Here is a 27,627-nt window from a genome sequence, read left to right as displayed (position 1 = left end):
AGCACACACGCGCGGGGCGCCATACCATCGCTAGTACTTTAAACGAAACATGACTCTTCGCTTCGGCGGGCGCTCTTGCTGGCGGGGCGCATGATTTGAGAGGTGCGTTCGCAGTGAGCCGCTTGGAACTCAACCATTTGATAATCTGCGTCTGCTGAACTTTCTATTTACTGTTTAGGTAGTCTTTCGGCGGCGGCACTGAATCGCTATATTGAAATCTCTATAAACGTACACCGTTATAATGATGTTATCAATGCATGGAGTTCTATAGGCAAGTAGTTACAAGTATTTAAATACTTAGTTATATACAAAATTTCGTTATAATGGAATTAATTTTATCGACATTACATTGTATTAGGAAAATAAAACTAAAGTAGCTAAAAGAACTCAAAACAAAGAAAAAGTGTTGATGTGGTAAAGGGCAACCAATTACACGAGAAATGTAAAGCCTGTTTCACATGATGCGATTTTCGTCGCACCAGAAGTACGATTTCCGTCGCTTGCTACGAAAAGCGCAGTCGCAGTGCCGACATCCCGATTTCGGCTGCGACCAATCGGTTGGTCGCACAGTCGCATCGTCGCAACGATCGCTGCGATATTACGTCGAAATTGCGCGGAGAGCTATCAAGGAACTATTTCACCGGTTTGTTTTGCAAAATGGCTTCTCGCACAACAAGTGCAATGCGCGGAGACGTGGATTGCCGAATGCAGTGCGTACGCGAAGGGAGAATAAAAAAGTTGTACCGCAGGTTCCATTCTCCCATTTCTATGCGTTTGCTGACACGCTACGCAGCAAATGAAGTGCATTTCCACGTTTGCTTCGTACGCCTTTGCGAGTTGTCAGTACTAGGAGGTGTTGGGATCCCCACCAAACAACGAGGTCATCACAATTTTCTTTTGTTGAGTAGTATGCAAAAATTGTGCTTACGGAGCAGCTTGACTTCAACCTCGGCAAAGGCAAATGACAAGACAGCAAAGTACCCGAAGTTTCAACGTTGTGCTGAACGCGGTACCATTCAGTTGCAGGAACACCACGCGCGCTCGTCGAGGTCAGACGTGCCTAACGGCTGCTCCACGGCACGTACTTCGGCTCGAACCGCCGCCCCCAGCCGGGGGCCCCCGAAGCACCGCGCGCGGCACGGCTGGCCTCGAGACCGCGGCGGCTCCGGCTCCCAAGCTCCGTGCATTTTCATCGGAAGTTAAGCATCACCTGAGTGAGCACTACGGCTATCTGCACCACACTCTAACCAACGAGGCCACATCGCTGATCACTGCGTTCGAAATAGCAGCTAAGTCAAACGACACCACGGCTCGGTAGGCCCGGCAGTCAGTGCACAGCATGGACACAGACGAGCCTGCGGGCGACACCGAAGAATGCGGAACTGCATTCACGCTGGTCACTTCGACCAGACGCACGCAAGAAACACAGAACGTTGTCCTCCGTCTCGGAAACCGCATCAACCTAGCTACCGCATCGCCATTCCACCTCACAAACGATACAGTCACGGCCGCCACACTGACTGCATCAGAAACCAAGGACCTCGACATCCACATCAGGCGCCCCCAGAACTTCATAATCGCTTCCACGAAGCGAGAATCAACGCTGCAGAAAATTCTTGCTTTGCACACAATCGTTCACAACGGCGCCAAACACCAAGCCACAGGTTAAAAGCCAGCTAGCCAGGAAACGCTCGCGGAGTAGTACGAGGACAAGCAATAGAAATCCCGGACGACAAAATTAGCGCGTAGATCAACGTCAGGGACGCCGAACTTCTCAGAACACGGTGCCTCGGCAAGAGTGAATGCGTCCTGATCACAGTAAGGGGCCCAAAGCTCCCGCGCGTCGCGCTAGTGGGACGGGTAGCCTCATCGGTGGCCCCCTACAGGCCCAACGCGGTACAGCGCGCATTATGCCACATCATAGGACACCGAACGGATATCTGCCCCACAGCACAAGACTACATTACATTTGAAGGATGCGGCAGCCAATTTCGCCCGGGGACTGACCCTAAATACACACCCCACGACTGCGACATGAAATGCTTAAATTGTGAAGGCACGCACAGCTCCCGACACCCAACCTGCTCAAAAAGACAAGCCGCCGACAAGGCTGCTCGAACAGCTGCCTACAGAAGAGATCATCCAGAATCTTCTATACCAAAGCCTAAGCGAAATCAATTGCAGGCAAAGGGACAACAGCCGCCGCACAATACAAAAGAAATTTCCCCCACATAACTACGCACAACTGCTTCGCAGCGCTAGAAGGAATAGAACAAATGAAACAATCCATCGAAGTGGACGCGCAGACATAAGGCAGCATTTCAAAACAAGCAGAGAGAACAAAACAATACGACAAAACTTATGCCATCCCAGCCCGGGCGATAAAGCTAAAGCCCATGCAAGGGGACATCGTACGGCCTTAATTATCGAAAACCGCGGGACCATTACAGCCATTGGAGAAAGGGCCGACGTCCGCTCGACAGCCGCACCAAATAGCCATGCAAGAAGGAACATCCAAAAACAGAAGTGACGACCACCCGACCGACCAACCGTCCCGGCCACAACCCACGCAAGTATGTCTTGAGCTTTATGGAGCCACTCCGACACCACGCGACAGCCATATTCCTAGCTACATTATTGGCATCTTGCGCAGACTCTACAACGTAGAGAAACGGGAACGCGACCGGGAACACGCACATGAACTCATCACAAACCAACTCACAGTGAGCATAGAACAACTGACATCACTCTCTGAGCAACCTTATGCCGACTAACTTCACAAATGAATATGCCAGTAGAGAGCAGTTGTACTCTCAGACGTACGGTAGAAAGCATGCAGCAATCTATACATGCACTCGAAACACAACGACGACATCTTCGCAAGCGAACAGACACTATACCAACCGAGGGCCCCAGCAGGAAGGCCACACACGATAACGACAGTGAATCCACACACGAATATGGCCAGCCCTAAAACACAGACGCCCCCCAACGCAATCAATTCAACCTCAAGCCACGTGTCAGCCCAAATAACAATCTCGCAATGGAACTGTAGAGGCATTAGCCGCAAAAAGAACAACTTCGCTCAATTCATTCTCACAGCACCACACCAACCAGATGTTATCACCTTGCAGGAAACAGTAGGCCCAATAAGCCTTCCAGGATACACCTCCTACTCGAGCCCAAGCATTACACAAAAACTAAGAAAACGCTCTCTCGTCAAGGAAACAACACCGTCGACACACACGCCCACTATGACAACCACACTCCTACTTCTCTCCGAAGAATTCCACTTCAGCCTAGCTAATGACATCAGCCAACACGCGCGCACGGGAAACTGGGTAGAACGCGACACCAACACAGATCTCACATGGACACGAATAACACACGAACCGAAACGGGAAAACAAACCGTAAACACTCGGTAGTGAGCAATGCATCATCAATACAAGCACCACAATACCAAAAAAGAAACGCAAACGCACAAGCAACAAAGGATGCCCAATTGGCCCTGCTGCACTGACGCACTGGACAAAATTCCGAGCTACTCTTGAAAACCTTACATCATCCGCGTGGGATGAGTGGAAGCAGAATGTAACCTCAATCTACACCAAACATACCGCCGCCATACAACGGACAGAAGAGCTCTCCGAAGTAGGTGGTCATCTTCTGAGCCTCTGGTACAAACGACACAAATTCGTGAAACAGTGGAATAGGAACAAACAAAACAAGCGACTACAGAAACGCATACAGGAACTCACAGAAGAAGCTGAAACATGCCGATAGCCTCACTGCCTCCAATTCGATACACGCATGCGAACAGGCAGGGGATCACTACACACAAAAAATCCCTGGACTCTTTTTCGTAGGCTTCTGGGGCAACCCCCGCGAAAAAACCCTCTTCCCGAAATCCAACTCACTCACAATATAACAGATGAAGAGCTGGCCAAACAGTTTGCAGACGTATTTTTTCCGACGGCCAGCTCACAGCCAAAAACCCCACACTTACAAACCCAACCAAACAGCCTACCATATGAAGCAGATGCACCGTTCACAATGCAAGAGCTTCTTACGGCAATTAAGAACAGTAAACGCAACAGAACCTCAGAAACAGACGGCATCAACAATAAGATGCTCGAAAATCTACCGGCGAAACAACAGAAAAAATCTTCTCGAGTACATAAACACAGTTTGGGAAACAGGCGAGATTTCACCAAGCTGGAAACACGCCTCTAATATACCAATCCCCACACCTGGCAAATCACCTAATAACCAAAAACATTTCCGATGTATATCACTGACCTCATGCGCAGGCAAAGCCATGGAAAAAAATTGGAGGACGCTTAAGCTTCGCCTTCAAGAGTGGAACACGACAGCGTTCCCGTCGACCCGCCAAGGGGTGTAAGACAATGGGCTACGGCGCAGCGACTACGCGCCCCGCATCGGACGCGGTGAGCGTCGAGCAACGCAGCGTTCGGCGTGACAACGAAATGTGCGCCTGAGCAAGCGACGCACGCCTGAGCCCTAGAAACAGCTCGTTTCTAAGGCAACACCGCGTTCACTAGAGGCGCGTTTGTACCGCTTTGAAGCATCGAACTCGTGGCTCAGTGGTAACGTCTCCGTCTGACACTCCGGAGACCCTGGTTCGATTCCCACCCAGCCCATCTTGGAAGTTGCTTTTTACTTATGAAGTGCCTGCCGGGATTTATCGCTCACGGCCAACGCCGCGGACGCCGACGCCGACACCGACACCGACGACACCGGCTTTCCTGCGACACGAGCTCCTTAACGCTATCGCGTTAAAATGGTTGCAGCACGTCTTCACTGGCTCCAGGAACGAGACCAAACATCAGACCCGAGAGTCATAGTATTCCGCCCCCATATGAACACAGAAGACGCTATGTATATGATATACCAAGAAGTATATGCCACAGAAAGTACCAGCCAAATCAGACCAGTTGTGGGACTTGATGTCAAGGGCGCCTTCGACAATGTTACCCACACTGCTGTACAAGAAGGCCTCCGAAGACTTAAACCAGGCCCGCGCTTGACACAATACATACACAACTTTCTTCACGATCTCACAGTCAGCGTCAAGGTAAATGGAGAGGAATATCAGAAGCGTTATCTCACGCGGGGAGTACCTCAGGGATCGATATTAGCCCCGATTCTCTCCTCCATGGCCTTGGACAGTGTCAGCACGCAACTGCAAAACGTACCTGACCTAGGATACAGCATCTATGCAGACAACATTACACTATGGGCACGTGAAAGGTCTCCGAGTGAGATCGAAAGCACACTACAACAAGCGATCAACGTCGTGCACTCCCATCTCAAAGAAATTGGTCTTTCCATCTCACCGCAAAAATAAGAATATATCGTAGTTACAAACCAAAGAGGTCACTCAGCAAATCACTACCGCAAACTCATCCATCTCAGAATTGAAAATCAACTATTTCCAAGACTCGAAACAATTCGCATTCTCGGATTCCACATCCAAGATGATGGCAAGCGCCGGTCTGGGGGTGATTGTCCTGCGAGAGAAGCACAGCAAGCGGCTCGCGAAGCGCATTGGACCGAAGCAGCGCGGCGAACCTCCGCCGTCGGCCCCCCTTCGTGATGCTCTGATGGCATCCATCGCAAGCAATCAGCAATCAGGTCAGCATGTTCCTTCTGTAGACCGCACAAAAGGTGAGCAAGGAAAAGGCTGAGATCAACACAACGGAATCTACAGGAGACAACGAAGAGATGGAACAAACAGCTTTCACTGTTGTCTCTTACAAAAAGTAAAGAGCCGCAGAGGTTCCTGCTATATTCAAGCCAACTCAGCCTGACAGCAGCTTGTGGAAAGTATAGCCCAAATCTTCAAGCTTCTGCAGTCGTGATAACAGCCCAAGAAAAGATACTCAGCCACCATCTCAACACGGATGGCAGCCACATGGTGACAGTGTTTACACTTTCTGTAGCCAATCGCTTCCTCACAGTGACAGATCTATTGGGTATTCCTGTAGAAGCTCGAGTTCCATACACCTACTCTGCCACGTACGGGAGGATACAGGACGTTCCTGTTGAGTACTCTGATGACGACCTCAAGGAATATTTCAGCGAACAAGGAGTGATATGTGCTAAAAGGTAAGTTTTGTACGTCCCTAACCAAGATGGTGTAGTAACGGGAACCCGGAGACGCTCGGTCATCTTTGAATTCTCTAAAGACTCCCCTTTACCAAACCGAGTGTCGCTGGGATTCTGCAGTTATTCCGTGACGGAATACATACTGAATGTTTCGGATGTCAAAGACATGGGCATATAGCGAAATACTGTAAAGGCCCCATCCGCTGCAAGATGTGCGCTGTTGCACATACGCATAAAGAGTGTACGTCACGTTCCCAGCCTCGGTGCGCAAACTGTGGAGCTGAGCATGCTGTAGCATACGGAGGGGGTCCTAAAAAGAAATCAGCCACTCTTGCACGGACAATGGAGCAAATCCAAGGAAAAGTGCGGAAACCACCACCGGATCCGGATGTGATATATACATCTACAAACCAAGAGCAACACGACACGGTGCAGCGCACCGACACGGCATTGAAAATTTCCTTCGCCTCAGTCGTGAGTGAAGACCACCAAAGGCCTTCAACTGCAAAGAGTCAATCAAAGCCCTCAAGTGATATAATCTGAAGCCCACAACAACAACAAGTGTCCCCAAGGTTGCAGCAGAAGAACAGGAAGAACCAAGAAAAGCTGTTAGATGGTAGCACTGTAAATGAGATATCAAATATGCTGATTCCCATGATATTCGCAGCAATCAAGGTTATTATCCGTGCCAGCCCATTGTTTAAAAGCATCCCTAATGTAGAGGCCGTCCTAGCTATGGAACCGCCGGTGTCGTCTTCTTTCACGGCGCAACGCCGTGATTCTTCGCTGTAGCAATGATGGCTACGCCAACAATCGTCTCACAAGCGGTATCCACCAACAAACACTTCCGCACATGTACAATATTCCAGTGGAACGCTCGCGGCTTGCGCTCGAAGTTATCAGACTTTAAGCGTCTTGCGCGAGTGCAGCGATTCCCTTTTATCGTCATTTCCGAGTCTCGCGTCGACGAGCAGTTTAGGACAAATGGTTATTATTTTCATCATTCAAGGCGACAAAACAGAATTAGCGGACTGCTCCTTTGGATTTCGCAACGACGTGCCTGTCTCTGCGATTGACGTAGCACCACATGACCAGAATGAATATATTTGCGCAACCACAGTGATTGCATCCAAAGGGTTTACCCTGACCAGCGTCTACTTGGAACCACGATCACCTTTCGACGTAACAATTTTAGAAAACTTGTTGACAAACACTCAATATCCCCATATTATTTTTGGCAATTTTAAAGCACTTAACGAGATCTGGGGCATTTCACCTACATGTGCTCGGGGTGCTAAGCAGGCGAAACTTCTTGCAAAATACAATATAGAGACCTTGAACGGAGGCACCATAACATACCAGAAAAATTCGAAGAGTGTTAGCTGCATTGACGTCACATTCGTATCAAGTCAAGTGGTCCCTGTGTTCGAATTGTGTACAGATTTCGAGACTCGAGGTAGGGATCGCTACCCGATCCTAATCTCTGCCCTTCATTTTCGGACGTCATCCAGCCGTAGACAAAGGGATCACAGCTTCGACTACGAATGCAGGACTAATACCGACAATAGCTCATTGCCTCAAACAAAGTACCCGCTCTGCCACTAAGCACTGTAATGTACCAACGAACGACGAGGAATTTGATAGGTTGTAACCCATTTGAAGGCGTCCCGAAAGGAAGGTTCTACGTACTAAGAATATCGAAGACCTCAGAACTTGTCGGCGGGCACAAAGACACATGCGACGTTACCTCATCAAACTGAACCGAGAAAGGTGGAGGGACTTTTGTGGGACACTGGACATACGACAACTGCTGAGCAAAATCTGGCGAGTCGTCAGAGGCAGCTGAAAACAGCCGCAACAGCCTTGTCATTTTATCGCCCTCTCAAAACCTAAGCGCGCATCCCTGGAAGAGGTGGCAGAGCAGCAGCACTGCAGGCTCCTTTTCAGCGGGGCGCAACCTTCTCGGCAAACTGCAAGTCATCAGCCTAGTTCATCTCGAGCTACCTTTCCTGACTTAGAATTACCATTCACCATCGAAGAGGTCACGGCAGCAATCGGCGACGAAAACAAGCAATCATCACCTGGACACGACGGTGTGAGTTATGAAGCACTCGCAAATCTATGCCACACATCTCGCCTACGCCTTCTGGAGTACTACAACGCCTCATGGATAACTGGGAAGGTTCCTATGGAATGGAAGCTTGCGAAAGTTTTCCTATATTGAAGCCAGGGAAGCAGCCGACAAATTACGCCTCCTTCAGACCCATCTCTCTGCTCAGCTGCGTAGGGACGCTATTTGAAAAAATGATCCACAAACGACTAAATTGGTTTCTAGAAACTACAAACGTTTACCCAGAGGAAATGAATGGCTTCCGGCAAAATAGATCCGCAATTGAGAATGTCATTGCCTTGGTCTCATCAATTGAAGAGGAATTGGTCTGTGGAAACACACCTACTGCATTATTTTTGGACATTAAGGCAGCATATGATTCGGCCTATCATAAAGCAAAACTTGATGCTTTGGAAACCCTTGGTCTAGGAGGGCGGCTTTACGCATGGATTCAAGACTATCTTCAAGGACGCCAACTTTTCATGTGTACCCCGGAGGGCCCCACGGTGCTTTATGCCGTCGAGAAGGGAGTGCCGCAAGGGGCTGTGTTAAGGCCGGTATTATTTAATTTAGTCCTCATCCATCTGAGAACAAACGTTCCCCGTGGTGTCAAAATCACACTGTATGCGGAGGACATTTGCATTTGGAGCGTGACGCGTTCCCGCAGTGCCACCCAACAGCGTCTCCAGAGAGCGCTAGCAAATATATCAGCCTACCTAATCCAAGGGGTCTGAAATTGTCCACCGAAAAAAGCGTTACCATGGCTTTCACACGGAGGTGAATGAAATAATACCAACTCATGTTGGGTGGTCGTAGCCTTCCATACGTCAAGACACAAAGGTTTCTTGGAGTGACGATCGATAGAAACCTCATATGGTCGCTTCAAGTAAAAAAAACAAAACTTCAGTGAGAATATTTCATCGGCGTCGCACGTATTCCGATTTTTAGCCGGATCACAGTGGGGCAGAAACTGTCGATCAATGGTGCTCCTCCATAAGGCCTACGTCGGCAGAACACTAGGGAATTACCTCCCGATCCCACAAAAAATGTCTCCCACAAGCGAGAGAAAACTTGAGGCAGCACGGAACAACTGCCTGCACGTGTGTCTTGGCCTCCGTAGGGGTCGTCCCGCTCAGGAACTGTAGCAGAAGCTAGATGTCTGCCTCTTGAAGTGCTATCTTCTCTGGATACACTTTGAATACACCTCCGCCACGTTATTCATACGAAGACTCACTTTTAAAAGGATATTTCAAGAACCCGTACTACATCTAGCTATGGGCAGGCCGTCGGAAGCATATCTATTTCGATTCCTGCTCAGGCGTCACGAATTATGCGACGAAACATTTTACTATGGACACTCTCCCCACTGAAAATCGTGCCATATATCCCTGGAATCAGTGTGAAAAAGAAAATGCCTCAAGTAGCGACTTATCAGATAGCTTTGGAATATATGCACAGAGAAAACGCAGCCGCAACGCACGTTTTCACAGATGGCTCTACAACTCCGAATCACACATCGTGCCGACTTTTGTTCGCTCTACAGGACAACGATTCTCGTTTCATCTTGAGCGAGCGACCTCACCTACTTCAGCGGAGCTATATGGCATTAAGGAGGCCCTTGTATTCTGTACTTCTTCTGCAGCCGCCAAAGACATGGGTGATATTCACGGATTCAAAAGCAGCCCTACAAAGTATGTGGAACAGGCACAAGCGTTGCAATAATCAACCTGCAGCATATGGCATTGCTTATCTTCACCACAAGGCTAAGATTGCGGAGCATTACATCAAGTTCCAGTGGAGACCTGGCCATGCGGGCATTTCGGGAAATGAAAGAGCGGATAAAGCTGCCAGAAAAGCACTCCAATACCGCAATTTCAAAAGAACATTTTTTTACAAAAGCAGACGCTCCAAACATGGCAAAAAATATGCCTATCAAGAAAAAGACCGCATCTGCAATCAGCAGCTTCACCAAGATAACTAACTTCCTGCGTTACACTGACCCAGAAATGAGACCGAAAATTCCACGACCACTTCCTCGACACTTAGAGACATTATACCATCGTCTTCGACCGAACGTGGCATACACGAACTGTACTCCATAGGGCTGATCACTAACCCATACTGTGATAACTGTCGCAACTTAGAGACAATGGAGCACATATTACTAGAATGCCCCGCGTACCGCGACGAGAGACACTTTTTTGAGCAACAAAGGGACATGATTTGCCAAGAACCGTTAACATTATTGAGCATCTTAAGTCCGATGCCCGGCACTTCGAAACAGCGGCGGTTTTTGTATTTATTGTTCAAATACCTGTCTGAAATCAGTCTAATAAGAAAGCTTTAAAGATTGCACATTTCACATACGAAAGCCTAAAGTTACCCGCCATGTCACCTGTAAATATTAGTATCAGGTCCACTTGGATATTTCATATTTATTTTTATTCTCTTTTTCTCCCACTCTCCTCTGCAATCTTTTAATCCCATTCCCCATCCCTATACAGAGTAGCATATCAGCGGTTATATACGCGCCGACAAAATTCTCTGTTTTTCTAATAAAGAATCCTCTCTCTCTCTCTCTCTCTCTCTCTCTCTCTCTCTCTAGAATTTTATGTTACAACGTACAGGTTTTTAAAAAGTGACGGTAACTCCTCAAAAGAATTGATGCGTCGGCTCTTTCGCCTTTAGAAACATTTTGAGAGGACTCCCATTTATATATATATATATATATATATATATATATATATATATATATATATATATATATATATATATATATATCGAACACATATTGGCACATATTATTAACGTCGGCCGCAGTACCTTTAGGCAGAGCTTTCCGCTTGGTTCCAGAAGTTGACGTTGGAAAGGGCCCCAACCAATCCACCCCGATCAGCTGAAATTGTCGGCAAGGAGTCTCGATAGGCTGTAGGAATCCCGCCGGCCTTGTGGGTGGTGTCTTGCGTAGCAGACAGTCTGAACATGTGTTGACGTAGCTGGCTACCTTGGCGGTTAGGCGCGGCCAATAGTACTTTTCTTCTATACTTGCATCTCCAGATCTGCTGATGGCCTAGCCCAGCAACAGAAGCTCATCTTAATCGAAGCGGCATTTCTCTGGCTTCAGAGTGAGCCCTGGTGACTTGATGGCCTCTAGTTCTGTCACGAGGTGCCTAAGGCGATCGTCGAAATTTCGGGCGAAGACGACAACGTCATCCAAGTAAACAAGACAGCTCTAGCACTTGAATCCCGCTAACACCGTGCCTATCAAGCGCTGGAGCGTTGTAGTCGCCGAGCACAGTTCGAATGGCATGACCTTGAAATCATAGATGCCATCTGGCGGGATGCAGGCGTTGTTTTTATGATCCCTCTGGTCGACTTCTATTTGCCAGTAGCTATTCTGGAAATCTATCGACGAGAAGTATTTAGCATTGCAAAGCCGATCGAATGCGTCGTCTATCCGTTAGAGGGGGTATACGTCCTTTTTCGTGATCTTCTTCACTCGACTATACCACGCAGAAACGGAGGTTTTTTCTTAATCAAGACGACAGGAGATGTGCATGGGCTTTTCGACGGCTTGATGATGTCGTCGCGCAGCATCTGCACGAGATGTCACGTCGTAGTGCCGGTGAAGAAAGTAGTAAAACCGTGAATGAGGAAACTTTCGTCTTGTTGAGCGAACCTGGGCCTACAAAAACGGGCTGCACTTAAAGAACAACGATACCGGCGAACACAGTCGGCGATCGTCTAAAATATGATCTGTCAGTCAAGTGCGTCAGCTTTTATACATAAGTCATCGAAGGTTCCAGAGTAATCACTGGTGGCCAGGTGTCGTCCAGAAAGGACTACGCAATTCATGTCGAGAATACAATCAAATTAAGAAGCTTCGGTGCAAGAAACAACGGATGGAGCCAACGATAACATGCCGTTCAGTTCCAATCATGCAAGCGTGACCTTCACTGAGCGATAACTTTAGGTTGTTAAGTGGGTCAGATGCTGTCCCCCAGAAAAGGATAAATCAGTAGAGATATCAATATATCATGTCCGCGTAAGCGCGCATATCCTCCAACGTGAGCTCTTCTCTTTCAAATTTAATCCCAGCTGCCATCGTCGCCATGGCGCTACGTGCTACCACCAACGTCGCGGAGTGGCGGACGAGGCTTAAGCACGGAGACGCGAAAAGCTAATAGAACAATGTAGATACTTGCAAATGATCGCATGTCTTGCTTACCAGTTAACAATCACCGTTTGGAAAGTCCTTGCCAAAACTAGACGGCCCAGTACCAAGTTCACCAGGATAAATTAAATCTTTTTGCAGAGCTCGAGGGAGATGCGACCGCTTCATGCGAATGCCAAGCAGAGCTTCCCCTTCGTCCATAAAAAACTACCTTTCAAGGATGCGCGCTGTCGTGCCAGAGTTTTGTGGTGTCTGGAAGATTATATACAGTAGTGCTGTACTGACTAATGGCAGGCCACCTGGTTTCTCGCCGTCTTTTTTTTCCTTTGATGGCAGTGGGAGGCAGCTCTAGCGGTAGGAGAGGAGAAGGAGAGTCACCTTCCACAGTGGCACTCAAGCCACCGAAGACAACACACATAAGGAACCGGCCTGTAAGTATAGCCACGTATACTACCGTACTGATTAACGGCAATAATATCTACGGAATCGCACAATAAAATATCACGCGCTACCTAAATATCCTCACTCCCACAAAGGCACGCCTTCAATCACATCATTCGCCTAATAATGTGAATAGCTTTCTAGAATAATTTGTCTGTTCGATTACATTGACGGTGGGCGATGGTTTTAGCACCATTTCTTTTAAATGCGTATCAATTTTTGTTCAGATGTTTTGAGTGTATTGATCTATTGACACGTGTACTTATATTTATCGGGCGACCACGTTTCGCCGCCTATCAAATCTTATCGCACAGCGCGAGACGGGCCTGCAAGTGTCCGAAGTTTCTGGAAAGTCATCGATGCTTCTATCCGCTGTCTGTTGTTGCCGAACCATCTGTTATCTGATTTCATCGCGTGACGCGAATGGTGTAGAACTTTGTGGAAGGAACGTGGGTCCCAATGATAAGTCTGGCAACATTCGATGACTGCTGTATAAAAGTCGACGCCCTGGACCCGCTGATCAGATTTTCGACGATCGCCGACCGCGTTCGCCCCTATCGTTGTGCTATAAGTGTAGCCTGTTTTTGTGGGCACAGGTTCGCCCAATAAAAGTTAGTTTTGCCCTTCACAGTATTGCAACTGTGTTCTTCAACGTCACCACCATGTGACACTATCTTATAGCCTCCTACGTCATGATGCCTTCGTAGTCGTTTCTTGACCTGCATATACACAGAGTGGGCATGGGGAGGGGGTATAATATGCATGCATACATAACACAAACGGCTTTCCACGACATCAATGAGATGACATGCTTGACATGGCATGTATGCGATGACATAAACCCTATGGATGACATGATAACTTCGATTATATGATATATAATCACTATATATTAGGACATGAATAAAATGCAGGCATGACCTTATGTAGATGACATGACATAAATATAATGACAAGAATGCGATGCGTTTCATGACATGAATGACCTGGATTTTATGACGTGAATTACTAGATAAATGAAGCACAAGTGATGTAATGACATCAAAGCTATCACATGCTCGTCTCTGCATGTTTGTCATGACATAAATTGTATGAATGACATGGTAGCTGACATGGTCTAGGTAGTTTCTTTAGCTCGGCATATATCTGCACACGAATAACTGATATGCGTGCATGACCTGACGTCAATGACATGACGTAACCAAATGCGCATGCCATGCCATGTCCCCCATGCCATGCCATCAGCGTATGTATCTTCCCACATATCCTGATACGTATTGAGTTAAAGAGATGGTCATGATGCCATCACATCATGCCATTCATTACAGTCACGCCATGACTTTCAGGTCATGTCATTCATGGGGTCGGGTCATTTCATTGAGTATCATGGATAATTTGAAAAATTAATGGGTAGAATCCGGAACTGACATGAATGAATCATTTCATGACCTTAACGTCACTAATTAGATGAATATAATTGAATGAATGGCATGGCATGCATTTCCATAACCCGATGTGCGCATTCTGGATTTACATGTCATAACATGTATGTGTGACATTAATGACATGTGATGCATGTCATAAAATGATTGACATGTATGTCATAATCTCTGTGGCAAGCCACGACATGATTTTCAAGAGTGTGATGATATGCACGACAAAATTAAGTTAATTCGTCTACATGCATGCATGCATGCACAGCAGGAGATTACCATTATAAGAACTGATACCGACCCAGTAAACGAAGATGTCTACCGACTAGGGCTTACTATCTGGTATGCTCTTTTTGTGTGAGGCCGTGATGGTCGTTGCACCGCCATTCCAGCTTCGAATTCCGACTCTCGCTTCTGATTCTCACGTGCCATCTGCACTCGAGCTAGTTGGCACGGTTAAGAAGATGTAGATTCACGGCACTTCGGCAGGAGAACGCCGGGTGGTGGTTCTATACTTTGAAAGGACGATTGAAAACTGATTTTACGGCGGGCACTGATTTCCGATCGCCGCCAGCAATCCAGGCAGCAGACCAGCAATAGCCCAATTCTGGCAGAAATCGGTACCACTTCTGAACCTACGCTGGCATAATGGCAAAGTGAAACCCAATTCAATGCTGGCCCAGAGTTAAAGCCAAGATCTGGCGAAAATTGTGCCAACGCAGCAGCCTTTTTCTTGCTAGCGTAGCACCAGCACTGAGCCATATCGCTGTCACTATTATAGCCAGCTTTAGGCCAATACCATTTGCATGACGAATAACGCAGATAAGCTGGCACTAGACTACGCTGCCTTTATTAGGCGCAACTGCATGCACCCGATTTTCGAGCGACAGCAACGGCGACGAGCGACAGATCTTGCCGCGGTGGAGGGCCATGCGTCGCTGTCGCTGGTCGCCTCATCGGTTTTTTACCAGCCAGAAAATATCGCTTGACGCCCGGAAGTCAGCGCGGCGACGTCTGCTGGGGAGAGCTATTTGCAACAACTGGCCAGCAACCAGTCCGGCCTCTTCGATCTGAATTCGCTATTGTATTTTGCTCTCCCCCATGCAGCAAAAAATAAGTAGTAAAATCAGTCATCGCTTTATCTCATCTCAAGCTGAGGACAAAGCATCCGAGCTGTTTTGTCGGTATGACTGAGATCGATTGTTTGTTTTGGCGCCGTTAGGCCTGAGACGTCCCCGGGAGCCGAGAAAGTGGTGTATGTTTTCTTTGACCCGATGACGCCAGGGCATTTTACGTTGGTGCCATGGGACAGATTTTGATTGTGAATGATACCATATTAAAGGTAGATCTAGGTAAACCGTTCAATTATTTTTATGTTTGAGGTTTATTTACGAGGGCACGATATCATTTATTCGCGCAACAATGTAAATTTGTTGCAACTTTTTGCCTATATGTCGTATTCACGTGGTTGCTGTGACCTAGTTATAGCGCGAACAATACTAACGGAAAATATGTGGGACAGGACAGAGCGCTAGATTTCAACAGACAAGCTTTATTCAGAAAAATATGCAAAGAAGACACCATATGCTCCAATAAATGCGCATACAGAGGCATAAATGAATGTGTCATGTAGTAGACAACCAATTGCGCACGAAGCCCATAGGCGCCCACAGCGAGCTATTACAAAGCATTCACCAGTTTCTTTTTAAGGTACAACACTTCTTCATAAGTGAGTGCCAGTGATGGAGCACTTACACATACACGAGCAGCTTTTAAAAGCCGATACCCCTCAAATATCTACCTATCTAACTGCCCGGCACACCGTCTGAGCACTTGCGTGTTATGAAAACACGGGGAGCGTTTATGTGTACATCTACGGTAGTGGTCACTCAAGTTCCCAGCGCCTGCCAGGGTGTTTACAGCATCCCGCTGCTCCCTAAGCCACAGAAAATGCGTCCTGAGATTTGCTCACGGAAGGCGGTAAGGAAGCAGCCTTCGAGGAAGGTTGTAGAAGACAGCGAAAGAGAGCGTCGCCATCCTGGTGTTTCTTTCCAGAATCGTAAGTGACATCGAAGTAACATTCTTGTAAACGGAGTATCCAACGGTCAAGACGTCCCGATAAGTTCTTAAGCGTCGCCAACTAGTACAAAGCATGGTGCTGTAAGTGCGTGACCAAGCTCATCTAACCAAGCTCATCAGTTTGTATCTTCTAAGCGTAATTATTTCTTGTGTCACTCCATTATGGAACGTCTTCGCAGATCCTCCCGTCCACCTCGCTAGGCTCCGTTGGCAATTCAAGAACCTAAAGATCGAAAATTCGGTCCTGTACCGATACGTGTTTCATCCCGAAAGACACCGTTGGCTTCCTGTCGTTCCCCGATCACTTGGGGCCCAGATACGGAGGTCTTTTACGGCGATTCCAGAGCCGGCCACTTTGGTTACTATAAAACCTATGAACGCATCCGCTGTCGCTTCTTCTGGCCTGGACTTGCAACCAGTGTAGCGAAATATGTGGCGTCCTGCTCCGCTGCCAACACAGCAAACGACTGACCTTACCTTCGGGTGGACTGCTCCCAAGTGTACCATTTCGTGAGGTTCCTTTTGCTGTCGTTGGTATCGACCTGTATGGAACACTACCCATATCAGCTGGCGGTAACCGATGGATAGTCACAGCTGTCGAGCAGTTGACACGGTACGCTGAAACAGCCGCGCTACCTTCAGGATCCGCAGCGGAGGTTGCCGACTTTTTGTTTTAAGCCATTTTTCTACGTCACGGAGCCCCACATTTCCTTTTGAGTGACCGTGGTGATACCCTTCCGTCTACGCTCCTCGACGATGCGCTCCATGCGTCAAACACCATCCGCAAGCAGCTACCAACCTCAAACTAATGTGCTCACAGAGCGCTTTCATCGCATGCTGCCTCACATGATATCACTGTGCATGAACCCCGACCACAACAATTGTGATGTTATTTTTTCATTAGAGGGGCGCTGCGATTGCCAGAGCGTGAAGACGTGTTCAACTTTGGCTCTTCGATGTTTTCTTTTAAGCTTGTGTGGAACTATCATTCAGCGTGGTAAAACACTGAGAAACGACAGTGTGAGTACTTTCTGTGAGTGTGGTGTGCTTTTTCACGGCTCCAATTGACTTTTTTTCCGGCTAGGAGGACATTTTCGACGGCGACCCGCTGACCTAAGCCTAACCACGCGTGGGCCTAGCCCGAGTGCGGCCTCGGCGAGGCCGGCCAGGTGAGCAAGACTTCATGTCGCCACCACAGCAACATTCGCACTTCAGTGGACCCAGTGCGGGAACTCCATGCTCACCTAAGCTTAGAGACACCGAAAAGTTGAATAGCCCCTTCAAAATGCAGACAACGCGAAGAGCGAAGCGCGCAGAGAGCGTCGAAACGCCGAGTGAACGCCGAGCTGCAGCCGAAGACGCCGTAGCGCGTCCTTCGTTGGAAGAGGCCGGAAGGAGGGAGTCGCAAGTGAACAGCCAAATGGATATTCAGGATGATAGCAAGATAGCAACGATGAAGACAACAAGGAGGACAATGGATGGTCCTTTTTCAGCAAGCGGAAACCAAACAGTAAAGTCAAGCTCAAACAGCTTCGCCTCGAGCGGGTAAAGGCCAGAATACATGGAGCGAATATGCGACGAATAGTCGGCGTTCGACGCCCGGCGGCGTACGCGCGACGCGCGGCGGCGAAGAAAACGTCGTTCGCCGCCGATCCAGCTGGCGCAGAAAAGTTCGTCGGGCGGCGACGATACCGGAAGCGGCAAACGAGCGGCGCCCCCAAGCGAGCCAATCAGGTCTCACTATCCGCCCCGACTTCCGGCTAGGCTTCCCCGCTTGTCCGTGTATCCCGATCCCGCTCTATCGTTCACGCCGGTCTCCCGCTTCTCGTATTCATGGCATCCAAAGCGGTTAATAAGTTAATAACAGCCATGGTGAGACAAGCTCACGTGCGCTACTATCGGGTCTGCTTGCTTCGGCCGCGCGCGCGTTGAGCCACAGGACAGAGCCGCGGAGTTAGAAAGGCGAAAGTTGTTTACCCGCCCAGTGTTGCCACAACGCATAGCATCGCCGCTTTCTTTAAATTACATCGGCACATGAATGTCTCAAACACATAAAAAACATTAGAAATCATTTCTAAACAAAATTTTACGCGTTTTTAGAGTGTTCCGCAATTCAAAAGCGATAATAGTTGTCGTTAAAGTTCTTTTTTTAGTTTCATGTGTTTCACTACAGCGCATTTGCCTCGTCTATATTTGAAGTAGTCGCTTAGCGCGAATTAAACTGCCTAGCCACACCGATAACAACGCAGCGACTCACCGGCGGCGGCCGCCGTGCCTTCGCTCCATGTAGCGCAGCCCAACGAACATACGGCGTCGCGGCGTGGCAGATTCCCTGCCGCCCGAACTTCGTCGTGAAAGTTCGCTCCATGTATTCTGGCCTTAAGTCTACCTGATTTTGCGCTCTCGATCACGCCACATGACAAGGTACACGTGCATGACATACCTAAGCAAGCTATAACAGGAGCACTAGAGATGACGACAAGAAGTTGGTAACTTGCAGAATTATCAATTTACCGCTACGACCTTGCAGCAAACTGCATAAAGGTTACTGTCAGCGATGAAGAACAAGCGAAGAGGCTTGCGGCGCTGACACTATTGGCTGAGAAAATTATAAATTGGCTGAGAAAGTAATAATTGAAAGGACGCCAACCTAGAAGGTGGGGAACAGTCGGGGGGTCATCAAGGTGCGTCCTGGCCAGACGATTGAATATATCAAGGATCACTTGAGATGCGAGACGGCAATTATCCTAGAGGCATAGAGGCCTCTAGAGAATATCCTAGAGGCCTAGGGAAGACGAACATGCTGCTGCTAACATTTAACACGGAATGTCCCCCAAACAGGCTCGTGTTCGATTATGAGATCACAAGGGTGCATCAGTAGAGACCAAAGGTCATAGCTTGCTACAATTGCCACGGCTTGGGACACATTGCCAAGTATTGCCCTTCAGACGAAGTTTGTAAGCAGTGTGGTAGAAAACACACTGAAGACAACGAAAGCGACGAAGAGCTATTATGTGTCGTATGCCAGAAACAGTGCCACATATCGCTAAACTCCGCATGTCCTAGCCGTGCACCGAAAAAGGTTAAGAAAGTCGCGCAGAACATAGAAGGACAGAGGTCAGTGGCCAGGTCTGAAAAAGTACTGGCGCATCCACACATCCACACAACCCACGCTATCCGCTCACTATGAGCAACAAATAAAAGAACTAAGAAAGGAAAATCAAAAGTTGGGAGCAATGCTGCAGCAAATACTCCCATGACTACCCCCAGAGCAACGTGATACGCAACCACCGCCAACGCCCCGGTAACGTGAATCAGAGACGCTGGCAGACCGAGAAAAACGCACGCGTTCTAATAGTCGGGTCGGGCGATCAGTTAGTGGGAAAACCACCGCAAACTCTAGAAAGCTGCAACACGCAAGACCTGCACAGAGCCAGCAGAACCAGGCACCGTCAGTGCCGAAACCACCAACAGCCCAAGACTCGGTGTATGCGCCGATGCTGAGCATCCTAAGGCAGGAAAGACACACTGAGACCCAGCGCCCCAAGAAGAACCTACGGGATTGGATTGGATTGGATTGGAGAAACTTTATTCATGCCTGCAGTTGGGCGCTCGCGCGCCCCGACGAGGGCCTACGTCATCCTCGAAGGTGCCGTTACTCGGCGCGGGTCTCCGCTCGCCGTTGCCGGCTCGCTGGGTCCGTGCCTTTCGAGCGCCTCGAGGACCTGCTGGACGGCCCAGAGCTGATCGTCTCGGTCGTAGCTCTTCGCGGCTGCCTCGAGCCGCGGTGGGAGTGTTCTTGAGTTAGCGTCTTCTGGATATTTAATGCAGTCCCACAAGATGTGCGTGTAGTCTGCGGTCCCCCTCCGGCAGACTCTGCACATATCTGTCGGATATGTCTCGGGGTACATGCGATTTAACAGTTTCGGGCTCGGTAGCGATCCGGTCTGGAGCTGTCTCAGTACTACCGCCTCCGCTCGACTCAGTCTCGGGTGCGGGGGTGGAAGAGTCCTGCGAGCCAAGCGGTAGGCCTTCGTGATTTCATTGTAATCCGTCATGCGGTCCTTGGTTCCGAACCATGTCGGACGGTCTGTCGCCGGGGCGCGGTTGGTTAGCGCTCGCGCCGCGGCGTGTGCCGTCTCGTTATGGTTCTCATTGCGTTCCGACGCGTCGCCCGCGTGCGCCGGGAACCACTTGAGTCGTACTTTTCGTTCGTCTAGTTTTACCGCTCGCAGTACGCGCTCAGCCTCCCTGCAGATTCGCCCTTTGGCGAAGTTTCGCACCGCCTGTCTTGAGTCACTCAGCACCGTGTGGCAGTCTGCGTCGGCGATGGCCAGGGCGATGGCTACCTCCTCCGCTTGCTCCGCTTCGGTGCTTCTCACGCTCGCTGCCGTCCTCGTGGCGCCGGTTGACGCCTCTATGACGACCGCTGCGAAGGCGTTCCGTTGGTATTCGGCCGCGTCCACGTACCGCGCGTGTTCGTCGTTGGCATGCTGGTCGATGAGAGCCTTGGCCCTCGCCGCTCTTCTTCCCTTGTTGAACTCGGGATTCATGTTCCTTGGTATGGGGTCGATTCTGGTCTGGCGTCGGACCTCTTCGGGGACGGGGAGCTTCATCTCCACCTCGTTCGAGCGTCTTATTCCCAGATCGTCCAGTATCTTCCTCCCGGCTTTGGTCATGGACAGCCGCTCCAGTTGAGAGGTCCGTTGCGCTTCGGCTATTTCTTCGAGCGTATTGTGTAGCCCGAGTTGTAACAAGCGGGCCGTGCTTGTGGACTCGAACAGGCCCAGCGCTGTCTTGTACGCTCTTCTGATGAGCACGTTGATTTTGTTTCGTTCGTGTTGCAGCCATCTGTGGTAGGCTGCAACGTACGCGACGTGGCCGATGATGAAAGATTGGACGAGCCTAATTAGGCTCTCCTCTCTCATGCCAGTCTTTCTGGAAGTGACTCGTTTGAGGAGTCGAATCGCGTTGGCTGCTTTTGCCTTGAGACGGGTGATGGTTTCGCCGTTCCTTCCGTGCTTTTCGATGACCATGCCTAGGATCCTAATTTTGCCGACCTCGGGGATTACGTTGCCGGATTTGGTCACGATTCTGATTTTTTCGTTTTCGCGTTGTCTAGTCTTGCCTCTGCTGTATTTGGTAGGTGGGAGTATGAGAAGCTCCGATTTGCTCGGCGAACATCTCAGTCCGGTGCCTTCCAGCTGGTCTTCTATTGCGTCGACGGCGGCTTGCAGCGCGCCCTCGATGTGGGCGTCGCTGCCACCGGTCACCCATATCGTGATATCGTCCGCGTAGATGGTGTGCCTGACGTCTTCGATGCACCCGAGCTTTTCGGCCACTCCGATCATTACCAGGTTGAACAGCATTGGCGAAATGACCGATCCCTGTGGTGTTCCGGTGTTCCCGAGCTTCTTCTCTTGCGTCTGTAGGTCGCCTGCTCGTAGCTCGACAGTCCTGTCCGAGAGGAAGTCCTTGATGTAGTTGTAGGATCTTTCCCCCATGTTGAGCTTGGAGACTTGGGACAGAATCGCCGAGTGTTTCACCTTATCGAAGGCGCTCTGCAGGTCGAGCCCTAGGATGGCTTTGTTGTCGCGGGCGCTGCCGCCATCATCGATGATTTGCTGTTTGAGCTGCAGCATCGCGTCCTGCGTGCTGAGATGCTGTCTGAAGCCGATCAAAGTGGCCGGGTACAGCCCTTCTCGTTCCAGGTAGTCTTGCCACCTGTTGAGCAGGACGTGCTCCAGCACCTTGCCCACGCAGGACGTGAGCGAGATGGGCCGGAGGTTATCCGTGTCCGGCGGCTTCCCCGGCTTGGGGATCAGGATGGTCTTGGCTGTCTTCCACAGCTTTGGCAGCGCTCCCGCTCTCCAGCACTTGTTGTAGTATTGTGCGAGCTTTTCAATCGAGCCGTCATCGAGGTTCTTGAGCGCCTTGTTCGTGACGAGGTCCGGGCCGGCTGCCGACCGGCTGTTGAGGTCGTGCAGGGCCGCGCGTACCTCCTCGACGTCGATGTCACGATCGAGGTTCGCGTTAGGCAGGCCGCTGTACGGCGCGTGTTGTTCGGTAGGTGTAGTCGGCAGGTATTTGTCGTTAATGCGCCTGGTGACTTCGTCGACGCCGTGTGCTGAGACCGCCCGATGTATGAGCTTGGCGAGTCTGTCCCTTTGGTGCGACTTGGTCTTCGTTTCGTCGAGCAGGTGCCGCAGTAGGTTCCACGTCTTCCCGCTATGCATCTGCCCGTCTGCCGCGTTGCAGATCTCGTTCCACTGTTGCATGCAGAGAGCGCGGCAGTGATCCTCGATCGCTCGGTTCAGCTCCGCCACCTTCTTTCTCAGTCTTCGGTTAAGCCGTTGTTTCCTCCAGCGATTTAGTATCGACTGTTTGGCCTCGATGAGATGCGCAAGCCGGCTGTCTACTTTGTCGATCTCCGCGCCCGTTTCAATCTCTTTGGTCGCGTCGCGTACGCTCTTGGTGATTTCGGCCGTCCACGAGTCGATGTCTTCGATCTCGTCGTCATCGTCGCTCTTCTGGCTTCTGGCGTCTCGAAAGGCATCCCAGTCTATCCATCTGTGTGTTTTGACGCTGGTGTCGTTGTGTTCCGGTATGCCGATTTCCACGATGGTGTGGTCGCTGCCTAGGTCGATCCCCGTGTTTCTCCATGTGATCGCGCCCCGGATGTCGTTCTTGACGAACGTGAGGTCTGGAGTGGTGTCCCGGGACACGGAGTTACCGATTCTCGTCGGATGTGTCGGGTCTGTGATGAGGGTAAAGTCGAGTTCCGTGGCGTCTTGGTACAGGTCGCGGCCCTTTGCTGTGTACTTGTTGTAGCCCCAGGCAGGGTTCATCGCGTTGAAGTCTCCGCACGCGATCAGGGTGTTACGGCCCGCTGCGGTGCTGGCTCTGTGCAGTAATGTCTTGAATCTCTGTTTTCTCTGAGATGGCTTGCTGTAGACGTTGAGCAGAAATATGCTTCCTTTTCTCTTCTTGCCAGGGATGATTTCGGTCAGTGTGTGCTCGATCTTGAGATTGCTTTGCAGCTCATGTTCGACGAACGTGAGTCCCTTCCTGACCAGGGTGCACAGGCCTCTGCCGTCGGGCGGTCCCTTGTGCACTCTGTAGCCGGGGAGGGACGGTGCATCGGTTAGTGTCTCTTGTAGTAGTATAACGTCTGGCTTGCGCGCGGCATGTACGATGTGCTGTTGGATGACTGCCTTCTTCCTTCCGAAGCCGCGACAGTTCCACTGCCACGCGGTTACACCTGCTGCTGCTGGTGTTGCGTTGGCGGCCATGATTGCGTTGCCGTGTACGGGGCTCCCTGGTTGGGTGGATGATGCGCGAAGAGGGGCGCAAACGTCGGGTGGCCTACCATCGGCTGTAGGGTCCTTTCGATGTAGGCGAATCTGTTCGTGTTATCGGCTCGGTAGGTCTCCATTGTTTGTTTCAGTGCTGTCACTGCTGCGATGTTTGTCGTGATTAGCTGTTCGAGTTTGCTGAATGTCGCTTCGAATTTCGCTTCGAGGCTGTCGATGCGATCGTTTTCTGTTTGCGTGTGCGTGGCCTCGAGGGCTCGCTTCTTCGGTGCCGGTTCCTCTATGGCTGTCTCCTGGATGTTCGTTGTCGTTTCCTCGGTCTTGCTTGTGCTTGGCGTGGGTCTCTGTAGAGGCTCGTTGTTGCATAGCAGCAACTGACGAATCTCGGCGATCTCTTTCGTGAGGTTGTTGATGGTCGCTCGCAACGCCGCGTTTTCGTGTCTTAGGAGCTCATTTGCCTCCCGGACCTTATTAATATCTTCTTTCTTCGAGGTTTCGGTGATTTTCTGCACGTTCCTTATGTTGTTTCCTTTCGCTGCGTCGACCCAGCTCACTCGCTCACGTGACGGTGACGTTTTCCTGCTGAGGCTTCTCTTGCAACAACTGCTGTCTCTGGATTTGGGCGCGCGGTTTTCCGATGGGGTCCTTGACTTTCGCGCAGCTGGCGGCTTGTCCAGTGGCGGGAAATCGCTCTCCGACAGTAGCTGGCGTTCGGCCTGTCGGCGCTCCCATTGTCGCTTGCGCACTACGTAGGGGATCTTGTATTTCGCCTTGCACGTTCGGTCTCCGGTCGGGTGTTCGCCTCCGCACAACTGACATTTTGGGGTACAGCGATGGTCTTCTGTAGGGTTCGCGAGTCCGCAGGCCAGGCACGTCTTGATTGTGGGGGTCGGGCAAACGTCCTTGCGGTGTCCCACTCGGCCGCACTGCTGGCAGACGTCGATCTGTTTCTTGTAGAGGCGGCACGGAATCAGGGTGACTCCGTATCGGACAAAGTTCGGTACCTTGGGCCCCTGGAACACCACAATCGCAGTGGTCGTGCTTCCAATCCTTTTTGAGGCCACTGCTAGCGGGTTCCTCTCGTTGACGATCTTTCTATCTAGCTCGTCGGCGCTCGCGTCGATGGGGATGCCTCTGATGACGCCCTTCACGGTGTCGTGAGGTGCCGTGCGATATGCGCTGACCTCGTAGGGTTTGCCTTGAATGGATATTTCCTGGATTTTAGCGTACCTTGCCGCGTTGTCTTCGTTCGGTGTACTTACGACCATGATGTTCTGTTGTGTGTTGGGGCAGATGGTGTCCGCGGCGCTTTCCTCGCTCGTGATCTTGGCCGCAGCGAGTATGGCCGCAGCGACGGTGGTGGTGCCGGTCTTGACGATGTCCAGTCCCCCTCTGGGTCTGACAACTATCTTGGTTTCTTCTAGTGGCATGGCTGGCATGCGTGCTGCCTTGATGGCCGAGGCTCTGACGTTCTTGTAGAATTTTGACCTCGTGCTTGTTTGACACCCGCCGGGTGCGTCGGGCTTGCCGCTGGCGGGGGTCCGCTGGCGCAGCCTCGACATGCGTTCCCCCGCGAGCGTCCATCCGGCGTCGCTGTGGTATTCCTCGGGTGATATCTCTGTTCCCTGAACTTGAACGCACATGTGATTGTCCACGATCATTGTTGTTTCAGAGGGCGCCTCCATCTCGGAGCTGACGAGTGGCAGCCGCCGAGGTGTACGGCAGGCCGCTGTCGGTGCGACGGTGTTGTTGGGCCGAGTGTCCGCGGAACACGCCTAAGCCTAGCAATCCTCCGCACGGCGGCAGTAGAAGCAGTCACGAAATATGGCAAAGCACCTCTGGGGTCAGCTGGTATCGGTCGATGCCGCTCGCCTTCACGGACACATTGGTGCAAGCAAAACTTTGGTACGAGGTAATTAGCACTGCGTAATTGGCTAGCAATCACGGAGCCGATCTCTGACTAGGGATCTACGGGAGGAATTTCAGACAGTAACGAATGCAATACAAACTCAGATGCAGGCAATATTCACGGACATTCAGAGAAATATTCAGAAGCAACATGACGAACATGCATATGCATCTAATGGAGCTGTCGAAGTTTTATGCAGAATGGATCCACACTAAAACAACAAATTAAAAAATTCAAACCCCTTGTTGTGCTTCTACGGGAAACAAGGGGACCATGCACTATTCGAGGTTACCAAACTTTCAGCAGAATAGGATACTACACCAGGGCAAAGGAAACCAACAGGCGCAACGCCAAGCTGCTCTTTTAGTAAGACATGACTGCACCGCAACACAACTGCAAATACCAGATTGGTGCAATGATTTTAGAGAAATTGGGGCAGTAAAGCTATGTCCAGGCGGCCACCGGCTAGTGGTTGCAGTCTCCATGTACTGCAGACCCTTAAAGGGCAAGCACCGGAATGACTCCTACCAATGGCTCATTAAAGTGCAGGCACAAGCCTGAGGCCTTCCCATTCTAGTGGGGGAAGACCTTACCGCCAGGCATCAAACATGGGGCTACGCCAAAGCTCACCCGAGAGGACGCATACTGCACGATGCAATAGAAATGTCAACTCCGGACATATGCAACACACCAGAAACACCAAGCCGCATAGGGCTACACGCGCGACAACAAGCCACAGCGCCCGGTCTGACACTAGCCGCTCCAGGGCTCATAAAGCCATGGAACGTAGAATTGACGACATGGGGAAGTGACCAACCAATAATTATCAAGCTCAATCGCAGAAAGATCCGAGAAAGGAGAAAAACGGTGTTTTTTGACTGGAAAAAGAATTAGAATGGCCACCGGGAACTCTTCTGCAGACTTTGAACAATTCAGCGCTATGATAGCTGAGGCAGGGCCGGAGGCCAGAGAAACTATCCAATGCGATGACACTACAACACACATGGATATGAACCTTGAAAATCTATGGCGGAAAGTCAATCACCTCACACAGCAATACTGGTATAAAGGAAAGCGTCACAAAGATCTGATGCGCCTTAAACATCAATACCGACTCATCAAGGAATACCAACAACTCGAAGCAGACGCGGCACAATACGTGCGCGAAGCTTGCCCGGGAACCCGGTCTAAAAAGGCTATAGCAGATTTTAAGGAGCCTGCTTGGGAGCAAGAAAGGCACGCCTCCTCTCGCGGAGCTCTTTTTGCGAGAAGAGCCTGCCGTGCTGGAGGACCGCTTCATCCACATTTTCTTCCTACATGCTGCTGAGGTGCCTCCGGAACCGCTGCCTTCTGCCACGATAGACAACGCGAAAGATGAGCTGAACACACCCTTTACGCTGGCTGAACTCGTAGCAGCCCTTGCACAAAGCAAAACGAAATCAGCTCCCGGGCACGTTGGAGTTACTTGACAAGAACTTCGAAACCTGAGCAAGGAAGCTCAAGAACAGCTCTTAAGAATTGTCAATGAATCCTGAGAATCCGGACTACTGCCAGATTCACTAAAGCTATCTCTCATCTACCCTATACCGAAGCCGGGCAAAAACCCCACGAAACCAGCTGACCTACGCCCCATAGCTCTAAAGTCAACTGTCTGCAAATTGATAAAAAGAATGCTACACACAAGAATGCAGCACTACATCGAATATGTACAACCGGGTTTGCATCCTGCGCAGGCAGGTTTTCTGCCGAACATGGGGACACATGACTGCCTCTGGTTCCTTCGCAGAGTGATCAACCGTAGGTCTCGCAAACAGATGCCTGACTATATTCTTGCAGTCGATATACGTAAAGCATTCGATAACGTGAAACAAGAGGCCATCTTACAGGAATTGGCAACCAGGTACCCTAGCCAAAGAACATACAATTGGATACGTAGCTTCCTCCAAAGCAGACCAATCCAGCTCCATGGCAAGACACCGGGATGAAGTCCGAAGACCTATTTCTTGGACAGAGGAGTGCCCCAGGGCTCCATCCTCG

At 50.2% G+C, this 27,627-nt stretch overlaps 2 protein-coding genes across 4 annotated transcripts in view; one reads left to right on the top strand and one right to left on the bottom strand.

Annotated features, from left to right (window-relative positions):
* The first annotated feature begins 12,713 nt into the window (after positions 1 to 12,713).
* LOC142591114 (uncharacterized) overlaps positions 12,714 to 27,627 on the top strand; it is a 114,217-nt gene continuing 99,303 nt past the window's right edge. For all 3 annotated transcript variants that reach the window (XM_075703496.1, XM_075703498.1, XM_075703497.1), the window contains exon 1: positions 12,714 to 12,846. In XM_075703496.1, the coding sequence (XP_075559611.1) occupies positions 12,745 to 12,846 (102 nt within the window). In that variant the 5' untranslated portion in view covers positions 12,714 to 12,744. The remainder of the gene's footprint in view (positions 12,847 to 27,627) is intronic.
* On the bottom strand, positions 13,542 to 25,634 carry LOC142590754 (uncharacterized). The gene is made up of 2 exons (XM_075703181.1): positions 23,919 to 25,634; positions 13,542 to 13,575 (listed from the first exon to the last, which is right to left on the bottom strand). Exons 1-2 carry the CDS (start codon positions 25,364 to 25,366, stop codon positions 13,542 to 13,544), a joined length of 1,482 nt encoding a protein of 493 aa, XP_075559296.1. The 5' UTR covers positions 25,367 to 25,634.

This window comes from Dermacentor variabilis, chromosome 8 (genome assembly GCF_050947875.1).
Source record: "Dermacentor variabilis isolate Ectoservices chromosome 8, ASM5094787v1, whole genome shotgun sequence".
NCBI classification, from domain to species: Eukaryota; Metazoa; Arthropoda; class Arachnida; order Ixodida; family Ixodidae; genus Dermacentor; species Dermacentor variabilis.
Note: the sequence above shows the minus strand (reverse complement) of the source record. Positions and strands in the feature narration are given on the sequence as shown.

Excerpts from the sequence above, each read along its gene's own strand:
- LOC142590754 (XM_075703181.1), bottom strand. The coding sequence starts at position 25,366 with ATGGAGGCGCCCTCTGAAACAACAATGATCGTGGACAATCACATGTGC. Across the intron at positions 13,576-23,918 it reads GCCCTCGAGGCCACGCACAC|GTCAAGAAACGACTACGAAG; the intron begins GCAAACAGAAAA and ends GTGTATATGCAG.